The 14485-nt window shown below is 41.2% G+C and overlaps 1 protein-coding gene across 4 annotated transcripts in view; it reads left to right on the forward strand.

The window, feature by feature from the left end:
- Nucleotides 1-14485, forward strand: part of GTF2IRD1 (GTF2I repeat domain containing 1) — a 1036986-nt gene that overhangs the window by 691053 nt on the left and 331448 nt on the right. For all 4 annotated transcript variants that reach the window (XM_085649787.1, XM_085649789.1, XM_085649788.1 and 1 more), the window contains one exon: nucleotides 8679-8862. In XM_085649787.1, the coding sequence (XP_085505913.1) occupies nucleotides 8679-8862 (184 nt within the window). The remainder of the gene's footprint in view (nucleotides 1-8678; nucleotides 8863-14485) is intronic.

The raw sequence follows: 14485 nt of genomic DNA on the forward strand, positions 1-14485 counted from the left end.
TCATACTTAGTCAGCCGACTATGTGTCATATACTGAGTACGACTCCTTGTTAAAAGAATCGCCACATCATGAGGTACAAACACTTACACAGGATATACCATCACAAATCCCTCACTCTGTTCCAAACTCTGACACGTAGCAGCTACCGCTTTCAAACACCCAGGTACGGCTACAGCTACTGGGTCCAACATTGATGAAAAATATGCAGTTGGTCTCCTCAGTTTTCCATGCTTCTGTACTAGAACAGAGAGTGCACATCCATTTCTCTCACTGCAATACAACTCAAATTCTTTCTCATTATCAGGCATACCCAATGCAGGTGTTTCACACAACCCATCTCTCAATCTTTTGAATGCTGCCAATTCCTCTGTGTCCAAATCAAGGGGATCTTTCACATCACTTCTTGTCAGTCGTACCAAAAGTTTTGCGATCAACGAAAAATTGCTGATCCATTGACGACAATATCCAACCATTCCCAGAAACATTCTCACTTCTTTTTGGGTCATAGGTGGACTCATTCTTTTTATGATCCTGATTCTGTCTATTGTTATTCTTTTTCAATGTTATGTCCTAAATATTGTACTTCCTTCTTACAAAATTGCAATTTCGATGGTGACACTTTTAGTCCTCCATCTGCCAAATGATTCAGCAAGGCTATTGTGTCTACCTCACAAGCTTCGCGGGTTTTCGATGCCACAAGTAGGTCATCGATGTATTGAACTAAAACTGAATTTTCTGGCATTTCTAGACTTTCCAAGGACTTCTTCAATAGCTGATTAAATATTGAGGGGCTTTCTGTATACCCCTGTGGAATTCGACACCAAGCCAAAATACGCTCACCGAAACGAAATGCAAAAATTTGCTGACTGTCATGGTGTAATCGAATGGAAAAGAAAGCATGGCATAAATCAATCACTGTATACCATTCTGCGTCATGGGGAATCTGATATAAAATCACAGATGGATTCGGTACAATGGGACAGCATGACACAACAATTTTGTTTATCTTTCTCAGATCTTGTACTATCCTGAACTTCCCACTAGGCTTTTTCAGTCCCATTATTGGTGAATTACATGGACTACTCATTATTTCTCTCTAAATACCTTGTTTTATAATTTTTTCAATCACAGGAGTAACTCCTTCGATTATTTCAGGTGTCAATTTATATTGAGGGACATTTGGATAACTTACTCCTTCTTTTACTGTTATTTTTACTGGATCTACATTTCTCATTAATCCTACGTCTTCTCCGGTAAAATCCCAAACTTCTGCCTTAACAGATTGTTTTAATTCTTTAGGTAATTCGTCAGGGTTAAATACAGCATAGGTTTCAGTAACCTCCTTCTCCCGGTTTGCCATTGTCATTTTATACAGCACATCATCATCTGGTGTTTCAAATGCTATTCCATCTGGGGTACAAAATATAGTGCAGTTCATCTTGCACAACAAATCTCTACCTAACAAATTCACAGGACTGGTGTCGCACACGACAAAACGGTGCATTTCAGAAAATTTCCCTATGCTGACTTTCACTGGATCTGTAAGGTAAGTTTTAATCTGCCTGTTGGATACACCAACTACTTGGATCGTTTCATCCGAGAGAGGAAGATTCTTGACATCAGCTGATCTAACAGTTGATCGAGTAGCACCAGTATCAACTAGGAAAGTAATATTTTCATTATTAACTTTTCCATCTACAAATGGGCCTGTTTGGTCTACTTCTAGAGTTGCGCCAAGTACGCACTCTTCTTCCTCCCTTCAGCACCGTCTATAACCCTCTTCTGAATCACTTTCATTGTGTTGCAGCCAATACTGCGAAGCAGCGCTGGTGCGCGGCGGTTTATTTACCTGTTCTCTGTTGTAGAATCCTGTTTCATTACTATACTTCTGGGAGTTTTTGCTCTGTGGAAAAGGTGGTTTTGGCACCTGATTCTGTTGTGTTACAACCTGCTGTTGTCGCTGCGGTTGACCACTCACCTCATTCTGCACCTGTGGATTCAATGATGCATTTTCATCGTTAGTACTCGGGGGAAATTTACACTCGGATTTCCAATGCCCTATCCTACCGCAATTATGACACGGAAATTTCTTCTTAGCTTCCTTTGTGTTGATCCTGTATTATTCGCTTGTTCTGCTAATTGAGCTTCCTGTCTCTCCGCTACCTTTACTTGAGCCCACATAGCCTTTTCTTTCAATTTTCGCTGTTTTGCTTCGATCTCATCACTGAAATATTTAGCATGTCTCAGTACTTCGTCTATTTTCTTATTTTGGCAGTCTACGGTATGCTGTTTTATCATCTCACTAATTTCTGGACGAAGACCATGTACAAACCTGTATACAAAATGACTTAGATCCTTTTCACTCAGATTTTCGTCCCCACTAAATTGTTTAAAGGCCAAAATTAACCTCTCATAATATGCATGTACTGACTCTTTGCTTTCCTGATGTGTTCTGTCAATTTTTACCCAATCTGTCTCTTTAGGAGGTACTTTGTTTTTCAGAAACGCAATAACCTGTTTGTATTTCTTCATTACCTCGGGGTCTGGAGTCCCTGTTTTTGGATCCCTTGGGTATTCTTGTTTTGGCCAATCTATCATGATTTTGCACTCTGTCCATAGATCTGCTGGTACTAACTATTATGTCAAACAAGCTGTTTAGATCAATCCACAATACTTTGGACAATTTTACAAATCTGTCCACCTGTCTATGCCACTCGACGGGTTTTTCACGTAGTCGAGGGAAGTCATTTGTAAATGACAAAATATCTTGCCTAGTCCATGGGACATGTTCATATCCTCCTCCTGGAATTTCTCTCACAGGGCATTCTGTTACCACCTTCTCTTTTTCTCTAACAGGGAAAGCTGAAAAGGTTTTATCTGAAACACCATCTCGTTTTCGATACCATCTACTTTCCCATTTGTCCACATCTCCCCATTTTCTCAACAAAATAATTATTTCCTTAATCTGACTCATTCGTCCTGTGGTATTCATATTTTCAGTGTCCTTTTCAGTGAAATCTACCCGATATAGTTTCTGTAGGGCTTTTACCTTTTCAATATCTATACCCATTTCATTTGCCACTTCTACTAATCTTTCATGGAGACTTTTTGCTCTCCAAGTTATGCTTTTACACAGAAATAACAACTCCTCATCTTGGTAGGTATTTAACTTCTCCGTAGGGATAGTTCCTACTATTAACTTTTCCAGTACCATTCGTAGTTTAGCCACATCTATTGACTGAGATTCTTTGTCTTTCTTCTGCAAGCTTCTCAACCATTCACTTAATTCCTCTGTAGATGGCCCTACTGACTTCTCTACATTTCCTTGTCCAAAATCCTTTTGTGTTTCTAATATTGACTCCACTGTTGTTATACGCCTTTCGGCACAATTCTGGCCTACAAACGGATTATTTCAAACATTTGGTTCAATCATACTTATTGTCTGTCTCCATGGATTATCATTTTGACTCATTTTTGGTTGTTCAACCTGTTTATTACTTTTATAAGGGACCGTCAACCAAAGTTCGCTATCTTTCTGTTTATCAAAAATAGGCATTACTGGACCTATCGTTACTGGAACCGTTACCGCTTCCAGCTTTTTGGTCAATTCTCTTATTTTCTCTGTTAATTCTAGGGTTGTCTTTGCTATTTCTGCAGAATTTTCATCGTTTATTTTACCTCCGGACTTCTTTTCTACCTCTCTAATGGAATTGTTTTTTCCCAAATCTTGGAATTCTGGATCCGATTTTATGATTCGTACTGTTTCTTTCATTGGCGCACCTGGGGTTAATATTTCTGGTTCTGGCCGATATGGGGGTGGATTTTTATAGAACATCTCATCAAGAACATCATCCTCTGATTCATTCACTCCATACCCTCTCGATTTCACATTATGTCTCTTTTCTACGCATTTTCTTCCTTCATTCTCTCCTGCAGCTCTTTCGGGAAACAAACCCTCAGTCATACTCGCATTCCGCCACCTTCTCATTCGATCTTCATGATTCTCATGTCCGTACGACCTACCAAACATGTACCTATACCTTCCGCCACTTCTCTGTCTTTCTCGGTCATGCATCTCATCTTCCCATTCTGTCAATGCTTCAAATTGTGTCGGTCTAGGTCTTGGTTCTAAATTCATCATTTTCTCTCTTAAATTACTCAAAACGGCCAAATTAAATGAACCATGTTCTGGAAAAGCCAACACTCCGTCCTTTTCAGTATACTTGACCCAATTGTCTAACCAAATACAGGTGTGATATCCATATTTCACAACCAGAAAGGATGCGGGGGTTTTCGGTGGAGGGAGTAACTGTCCTTCCCTAGTTACAATCTGTTTGTCCTTTTTAAACCATCTTTTAATTCTACCAAACCAGGACCTTTTCTCCTTTTCTGGTGGATCGTAATACATTTTCCTGTCTTCCGTGTATCGCTAGTCTCTCCTTACAACTGTACCGCTATTCTGTCCATTCGTAGCGCGACTCACACTAATGCACCAATCCGGAGCGTTTATGTCACTTTTGAAATTCTCCAATCCCAGCGCGACTCACACTAACGCACCAATACGGAGCGTCTACGTCACCCTGTGCTTCTCCACTCCTAGCGCGGTGTACACTAACGCACCAATCCGGAGCGTTCTACGTTTCCGACTGACTGGCCAATCCCATTGCGGTCGTTCTGACGTCAACAGCCGCTGCCGCAGCTCCTGCTCCTGTCTACCCCTCCTTTACAAAATACACTCGGTAAGTTTTGTTTCAAATTTACAATTCTGTTAGTAACACCACAAAAACACCACCATTGTCCCCTTCGCTAACCAAGGAATAGCAATAGACCTTTCTCACGAGAATTCTGTCTTTCCCGAGAGCAGCGCTTACCTCTGCCCTACTACGGAATCGTTACTTCCGTTGATAAAGTAGCGCATCCCTCTACCTTACCCTTCTAACAAGCATTAGCTAACCGTTTCTCCAGAATTAAGACACATGGTTGGAGACCCAATGCTCCTGAGAAATAAAACTAGAGTTTCACAATTAACCCAAATGCCTTTACATTCACGCACTTTCATACGAGAAAATGTAGTACATTCACACAGAATCCTGTCTTTCCCGAGAACAGAGAACAGTCTGTCCTACTACAGAATTATGACATACGTTAACAAAGTAGCACTTCCCTCTACTTTATCCTTCTAGCAAGCTCAGAGAACACCTGTTACCTTTCCAGTGATAAGCGTTATCGGAATGCCATTTGGACTCCTGGTACCTTAGACCAAAATTTCACAGGTGACCTTCGCTATCATACACACTTCTCTCACACAGAAAATGTCTCTAATGGCAACACACGGCGATGTCACCGAATCGAACCCAGACAATGCGTCGTGCAACTTCAATCGTTACACGTTTCTCCCTGTGTACCTACAGGGCAACAACAATTCCGTCTTTCCCGAGAGCAGCGCTTACCTCTGCTCTACTACGGAACCGTTACAAACTTCCGACTTCCTACATCCCAGAAGCCGTGCAAACAACATAGAACTCGACTCGACTCGACTCACATAGAGTGTTAGTACATAAACCAATATCAATAAATAACCAATAATCGATAAGCAATGTACAAGCAATAATCACCAAACCAAAACAATAACAACCATCATTCTGCTACCAGAAAAACTGTTGCAGCGTGGAATGTCAAATTCCCCCTTCGTCACAGACCAAATATCACAATAACACATTCACGCAAATACATTCATTGGTGGGGCCCATAACACCAACACTCACACTTCATTGATCTGTTTCCCTAGAGGGATAAGTTTCCAAACGCTGACATGAAAGGAATATCTTTTCATCTAAACCCTAATGTGCATTGAGTACTTTTATTAACTTCAAACCTCGTGATATTCCCCTCATTTGGCGATGAATCAGTTAGTTGTTTTTATAGTTTGGTAATTAAATGTATTTATTTATACTCTTCTCTTAATCTAATTTTTTCAAATAATCGACACAACACGTTTGTCAATTAATCAAAGCATCGTTTATCTAATTAAATTGCAAATTTTTAGAAAATCATCGTCCAAACCGCAGAACATCCTATTTACCTAATCTAGCTATTAGTCGTCCTCTAAGTCAGTCAAGTCGTGGAAAAATCTTTAAATTCATCAAAGTCAGGCCGCAATTCAGTCTCTCAAAGATTCAGGATAACAGCTGTCCAGCAGTGTCACCGTCCTCTCCGTCAGCATAACGTCAGGAAATTCGCAGCAAGACAAATCGAACGACAGGACCCTTTGCAAGCAAGCCAGCAAGCCCTGAACTCACTATTCTACCGACTTTTATAATGATTTTAATGTCAAAATGTATTAGGAATGAGTTTTAGACTCTGATTGGTGGATTTGGGGTCACTCGGTAAAGTTATCACATAGGGCCTTATGTAGGTGGGCTTGCATTTACCACTTCATAAATACCGAATCATACCGATTCGGTATTTATGAAGTGGTAAATGCAATGTAGGTAATGAGTCGGTAAATATTACCGATTCGGAAAAATTCGGTAATTACCGATTCGGTATTTACCGATTCGGTAATGAGGCATACCTTCCCATTGATGGGAAGGTATGCCTCATTACCGAATCGGTAAATACCGATTCGGTAATGGGGGAGCACATGCAAGGGTGGCAGGGTGTCACATTGACACCCTGTTGCACCCCTGATTCGGCCATGTGTGCACATGTGGCGCACATACATGCCCTAAGGGCATGTATGTCTGCCACATTGCACACTTAAACGTGCACAAAAATGCTTTTTGTCACCTATTCGTCATTTACCACCAACCTTTAGTTGGTGGTAAATAACGAATCCCCACACCCACCACACACTCCCCTACATCTCATTTCATGATTCGGTATTTACCGAATCGGTAAATTTACCGAATCGGTAATATTACCGATTCGGTAATTTTACCGATTCGGTAAATACCGAATCATGAAATTCTCCCCCTACATCTCAAAAGCCAAAATACCGGTCGGTAACGGTATAATTACCGAAAATCGTCCGTTACCGACCGGTATTTGGCTTCCTACATGAGGCCCATGGTTCGTTAGATTAAGTCATCGCACTTGCTGGTTCCGGTTTTAAAGGCAGTTCATTGTTTTGTAGTCCTGGCAACTCTCCCAGTATGACCTTGGTGGGTACATCTCTCCTGGGGTCAGGACGAGGCCATTTTTGCTGGCGGTGGCGCAGGCGCACTTCACCCAAAACCTCGTGGGACAGTAGCAGTCACGTCGTGCGTCTCAGTCGGCCATCTTTACGAAGGCCCAAATGGTTAACTTAAGCAAAACAAACAAAAAACGTAATTAAAACATTGAAATGGCTAATAAAATGTTAAACCCTCACTAATTCCCCTATGTGTAAGTAATTATCTAGCATAATAGCAACATTCAAAGCGTTTATATTCACCCAGTGATGTCATCTGGTGCAACTTACAATTACATCACAAAAGCAACATATATCATGCAATATTCTAATTTTCTACCATTAGTGTGCGTACATTTATTAGTATACAGTTAGTTTAGCCATGCAAAATGCAAAACCCACGTGTAATTCTTTTGTTAATATAATTGGTGAGTTATCACTTCAAACGGATTAATAATATTACCCTTAATTGAGTATTCGGATTAATATAAACATGCAGAATGGGGGGGGTATACAACATTTTGTACTACAAGCTCCAGCATGTTCACCCCTGTAAATTGTTTCTGTTCCTCTTTCCGACTCTTAAAAATTGTATAATTCCTCCATGCGTTCAGCTACTCTTTCGCCACTGTGTACTCTAACCCTAATCCACTTGCCCATTCTCAATTGTGTTAATTATTTCCCTCCCTTCTTGCTCTGTTGCTTCCTAGTCACTCGGATCTTCTCCTCATTTCATAGTATCATTTCTTTCTGCATCTTGTCGTACTCTCGCTTACAGTAAAACGTTCAGAAGTGCACTAGTTGCACTACATTTTTCTTCGGTACTGTATTGTATAATGCGACAATGTCTCATAAGGTATAAATAAAGAGTGATTTTGTACAAGTAACTTAATACGGAATTGGCCATGATACAGATCACCTTACTATACCACATTCCTTTTTAGGCCAGGCCTAGTAGCATTACCAATACTTGTTTTTAAATGTATAAGTCGAGTGCATAAGAGCGGGGCCTGAAGCATAATGCTCTCCCAAATTCCCCCTGTGACAGCCCTGCAAGTGGTTAAGATTACAGCAAAAATTAAGTACCTTGACTGAGAAAGCAGAAAAATTGAGGGAGAATGTGATATTCAATGATATGAGAAAAGATTACGGAGTAAGTGAATATAAGAGGTTGAGACTGAAGATGATGAAAGAAAATGAAGCTGAGATCTGTACTAAAGAGGTTACAGTTGTAAAAAAGACCGAAAAATCGACAGTGCGACATCCTGTATTTAAAAAGACCTCAAAAAGTGATGAAAAACATACAACGTGAGACATTGACCTTCTAAATAATGTGCAATTTGCTATTAGACTTTACAAATCATTTTGGCCAAACACTTGTGTTGCAAGCAAGTCATTTTGCGTTCTTAGCATGTCAAATGCCATTTCTTAGGGGTGTGGCAGATTTAAGAACACTCAGTTGGATCTTTGCATCATTTTGCTTCATTAGCTTCTCTTTGTATTCCAGCAAAAGCCATAGGGCTATCCGAGCCGGTCAAAGTGCCATATTCGAAGTTCCTGATGTATCCGGAAGATCTGTTTGTCTTGGGTTTGCCTCCAGGCGTCACATTTCGACGCCCTAACAGTTTTGGCATTGTGAAACTGAGAAGGATCCTGGATGCTAACAGCAACATCCAGTTTGTCATTAAAAGGTAAGCTTAAGAAGATATTCTTTTGCGGGTGTGTGTTTATTTATGTTGTTGTGTTGTATAAAATGAAACCGTATTGTGGGCTCAGAGCCATATGGCCCGCGTTGTAGATACCTCCTGCCTTAGTGTCTATGTAAAGCTAAGTGCCTCATTGTATGTATGTCATTTGTTATCGTCACTTTAGCGGCCGGCCGGAAGGTTGTAGGCCCATACCTGTATATATTTGAGATTGCAATAAACGGTTTCAAAAAAAAAAAAAAAAAAAAAAGAAGATATTCTTATATGGTATTGATTTTCATTATAATGGCGCTAGTACTTGTGTTTCATGCACTTATATGGTTAGTCTATAAGTCTAAGGTTATCTGATTTTTAATGTATTTTGAGATTCACTTGTTGATCATGAGAATGCATCTGTAAGTGCATCTAGCAACTTTTCGATAGATTGGCTTCAGGTAGATGCAGAATCTTCCAAGGAATTACAAAAATCCTAACACGCAACAACAGTTACATCGAAGATGCCGCAAGACAGGCTATCGATAGCTTAAAGGATGTGGCTGTCGGTCAAAGACATTTGACAAGGAAGATTTTAAGGAAGCGCCCAACTCGCCACAAATGTGATGGAAACATGCTTTAATTTTTGGCCAATGTGTCTAGCATAACCCAAGATGTTATTTTATCATTTTCTGATGGATACATCTGCCAGTGGATTCTTCACCTTGTGAATATCCCCTGCACCAGCAACATTCGGAAACTTTTGTAGCTCTCCATGCCGACGAGGACGACGTCACAGAAGCACGGCTCCGCTCGCGGCACCGCTGACGTCACTGGATCCATAAGAGGACCTCGTCGGCGTGATGACGTCAGTTCCCTTTTTTCCATCGACACTAACGGTTTTCTGGGACTCTCCGTAGCTTTGGCCAGTTACTTTGTTTTTCTGCTGGAGTCTCTCTTTCTTCTTGCTTCCTGTTAGAAAATGTCGACAAAGAAGTCCGGATTCAAGCCTTGCAGGGAGTGCGGTAAGCACATGTCCATCACGGATCCGCACAAGGACTGTGTCTGGTGCCTGTCGTCGGATCACGACGTCGAGGGATGCTCTTGCTGCTGCAAGATGAGTACAAAAGCTTTAAAGGAAAGAGAGGCCAAGTTGTTTATTGCTAGAATGAAAAAGGAGAAGAGAGGTCGAAGACGATCCAGATCGAGGTCAAGGTTGAGGTCGAAGTCGACGTCGGAGCATGCTTCGAAGTCCAAGAAGCACAAAAAGAAGAAGAGGCATGGTTCTCAACATCGTTCGGATAGAGAACCGGCTCTGGGATCGACCTCACCTTCTCTACGTCGTAAGGACTTTGTGTCTTCTTCTCCTGTCTCTGTTCCTGCCTCTCCTGTTGGCCTGACATCGCCTGCGGCTTCACCGGAGCATTCTCCGACTCCGGATCCATCTCTGACGCCGGCTCATTTTCCGGCTGCAGTTGAGGAAGATCCGACTCCTGATGAGTCTTCGACTCCGCTGGCTCCACCGTCGGCGCCGATCGGCCCGAGTCCAGTTATGCCTCAGTCTGAGCCATATCCTCCCTTTCCAGACCCGGGTCAAGATCTAACGCATTATTTAAATGCGATGTATGGAGTCTTCACTAGAGCGATGTACCCCTCTGGAGCGCCTTCGGGTCCCATGGGTCCAATGGCTTTCAACTTGGTGGTTCCTCAAGCCTACGCTCAGGCTCCATTTATGCCTTTTTTCCCGGCGACTAGCCTATTGCAGCATCCTCGTGTTGCTAATTACAGCATTTCTAGTTGAAATTCTTCTCCATGCAATAAAGAAATGAGGTAAAGATAAAAAGTACCCCATCCTGTTAAGTAGCATCTCACACACCCTCCTGATATACTCTTCTTGTGAGAAACATTTTAGCACATCTCATGAGATTACATACTTATTTAAAAAATGTATTTTAATCCTTCGATACAGAGGACATTTCTAAACATATACATATAAAATAAAAGCCAGGATGGAAAGCTAACACATTAGGGAATAGGGGTAGAGAGGTCTGGGATGAAGCATCCCAACAATACCGTTTTGTAAAGGAAGAATGTAGTTTATATTGGGTCACATGACTCAAGATAGTTTTTTAATGTCTATAAAATGATCTCCTTTATTCTTTGCTTTTACTATAACCCTCTCAATCATTGCCAACATTTCACATTTCTGTGCAAATAATTTTTGACAGCTTTGATATTCCCACTAGGAAGGTACTGGTGATTCAAATTCAGGCTAGTGTGCAAACCCTGGTGATTGATCTAAGAGATTCTTCAGTTTCATGTCTTAAGATAGGTAATAGTTTTTCCCCCTTAAAATGGCACACTAATTGCTAGAATGACCTTGCACTGTATCCAGGGGTCGTTCGCCGGATCTCTTTACTGGTTTAAGCATATTCTGTGCTCATTTTGAACCGTATAGCTCATTAAAGCATCATATTAAGATATATATGACAAATGTGTGACATAAACCTTTAAGTCAGTGAAGGAATACATACACAACCTAAAAACCATGCTTGCCAGATGACCAAAAGTATATTGCATCTTCTATATCAGTATAATGGTTTTGCACGCAAAGTACCTGTTTCTTAAACGAGAACATAGTACCTTTCATTTCTACTTCTGTCATTCCTTAAGTAATGATCTCCATGAACTCTCATAGCTATGACAGGGATTTTATAAAATAAGCCAATGATTTTATAAAATAAGCCAAACATTGGCCATGTTATAAAATGGCCAATGTTGCCACTGCACAGCATTGCTTGTGCAGTGGCAAATTCCTTTAAAGTGGCATTTGCTCCCAGATACATTCGTCAATTTAGTTATAAGTGAAATGCACCAGTGATGTTTCCATCTTACATATGGAATTCAATTAAACAGTTGATTTCAAAAGGGTGAACCCGGTGACACTCATGCAGCTTCGACACCCGAACTATTTTTCTGAATGATCAATTCTGTTTGCATACTCAATAATGAATTTGAGATGCTGATCGATACAACACACTGTGTATAAGTATTCAGTGTCTAACAAATACCATAGCAAACATAGGCAAAGGTTTACCAATTCATGATACTGTAGTTCTGATGCTTTATGGAGTGTTGCTTGAAAAATTTTGATCTGTTCTATGTTGTTGAGGTGCCTCCCAATCATGTTTTGTTGTGCCTCCTCACTAAGGAAAAACTATGAGATACGGTACTTATTCTTCCCACACCACATACATGTAACTGAATTTAGAAACACAAAAATGTTGAGGTTCCAAAGACAGTAAAACTTAAAACATTTGAAGGGTACATTGTTTAAATAATGATACCATTGAAGTCATAACAGCACAATACTAAGCTGTATCTTCTGACCTTATTTTGCATTTGGAATCATCCTAAAGAATATTACAATTTAGTATGATATGCCACAGCATAAAATAATATAACATACCACAACCACACTGACACTGAAAATCTGGGCAGGAAAGGCGATCTTGTTGATCTACGTATATATGTATATGGTATTTCTATAGCACGAACCTGTACATGGTCAAAGGCAGGCATAAAGTCAATGAGTAATAGAAGAGTAAACTGGGTTGTAGATGGTTTGTGCATTGTGCAGTGTTCTTTAAATAGGTGAGTTTTCAACTCTTTTCTAAATTGGTGCAGTTCCAATGGATACAGGGATGTTGTTCCAGATCTGGGAGGAATAGATGGAAAAGGCCTGTTGCATTGAATTTGTCTTTTTACACTGCTTAACCTGCTGTCTGATGGTGTCCTGGCTGCTGGTGTGCTGAAAACCACCAAAAATGGTGAACTTTGTCTTCAAGATATACAGGGGTGCTAGTTGTGATGGCTTTGGAAATGGTGCCGCTTGTGTTGGAAATAGGCCGGGCCAGCAAGCGGAGCCAATGGAAATTGGGGTGATGGGATCATATTTCTTCAGGTCCTTGATGACGTGCTTCAGTTCGTAGGAGTTCCCTAAGGGGTGCCATTGTGACATTTGGGGGGGCCATGAAGCTGACCATTACCACCATCAAAATGTAAGAGTATGAGGGCTTGAACAGCAGTTCTGAAGGTGCATTCTGGAAGAAACACTTTCACTTTCTTTAGACGAAGCCGGTACCAGGTCATCTTTGTTTTATAGGCAGTTCATTCTTGGGGGTGAGGTTGGCTCTCAGGCTGAATCCAAGTGAATTGACATTCAGTGAAATTTGGGGTTCCTTTTAATGGGCTCAGGGGCTACTCCCCCTTTGTTTTCTGGTCCATTTGTTTTTTTATTATGCCAAGAGTGAATAAAAATTCACTCCTGGCACAACAAACGAAAAATGCAGAGCTCCTTCTTTCCATCATCAGGCTCTGTCAGAGCACTGGCGCAGGTGCACTAAAGCTCCTGCGCCAGCCATCAGAAAGAGATCATCAGGGCAGGAGAAATTCCATCTCTGGTCTTGGGGCTTCGGCACGCCTCAGTGGCACTGAGATGTCACAGTTAAAGTTAGCCTTTTGTAACAATCGTGGCACGCTGAGCTTTAACTTAAGATGTTTAAAAGTAAAGCGCGGCGTGCTGCAATTGCTACCAAAGTAAATAAATGGAAAAGAAATGCGGCATCTGCCTGTCTTTGTTTTTGTATTTATTGACTTTTGTAGCAATGACGACATGCTGCGCTTTAGCTTTAGATGTTAGCGGAGCGGAGAGTGCCTTGAATGTCCTAAAAGTAAATAAACGGAAAAGAAATGCAGCGTCTGCACGCCTTTGCTTTTCTATTTATTGACTTTTGTAGCAATGGTAGGATGCCGTGCTTTAGATTTTTAAAGCGCGGTGTGCTGCTTTTGCCACAAAAGATATTAAATAGAAAAAGAAATCTGCAGCCATTTTTTTATTTTTTATTGATTTACTTTTGTAGCAACTGAGGCACGTCATTTAGCTTCAGATATTCAAAAGTAAAGCGCGGCGCGTGCCATTGCTACACAAGTAAACAAGCAACTCAAAGAAAACCAGGAAGGACGGCAGCAATAATGGTAATGAAGGGGTGCATCTGCGAGCGAGGTGGCAATAGATGGCCAGAGATTGCCACCCAAAAGAAACAATCGGTCCCATGGGAGGGAACCAAGCACCCAAAGGCGGGACAGATGGATATTATTGACCAACCACAGTAGAGGAATTTCCAAAAGACATGCCAACCAAACAACCAGACACACTGGGCAGAGCTTAAAGCACATATTCTGAATACAACATGTCTCAAAGATACAGCGCAAGTGCTGCCTAGGCGAGACCTAAAAAGAAAGGACTAACTGAAGAGGATACACGACATACGGGAGCCTCCGTGCGACTATAGCTGGGCAGCTGTTTTTGAGTCCTCCATGTCATTGAGAAACCAAAAAAAACACATTGGCCGGAGGGGGAGGGGAATGGGCTGATAGTGCGAGCAACAATGTGGGAAGGTTGTTGGAGCAAGTGACAAAAACAGGGCAAGCAACGACAGGGCAAGCAACAACTGGGCAAGCAAGACGAACAAGCAACAACAACGCGAAAGGCAAAAGGACAAGTAACAATGGGACAAACAACAAAGCAGAGCAGGACAGGGGAGACAGCGTGGAAACACATGCACTGCAGCAA

This window comes from Triturus cristatus, chromosome 3_2 (assembly GCF_964204655.1).
Source record: "Triturus cristatus chromosome 3_2, aTriCri1.1, whole genome shotgun sequence".
Classification (NCBI taxonomy): Eukaryota; Metazoa; Chordata; class Amphibia; order Caudata; family Salamandridae; genus Triturus; species Triturus cristatus.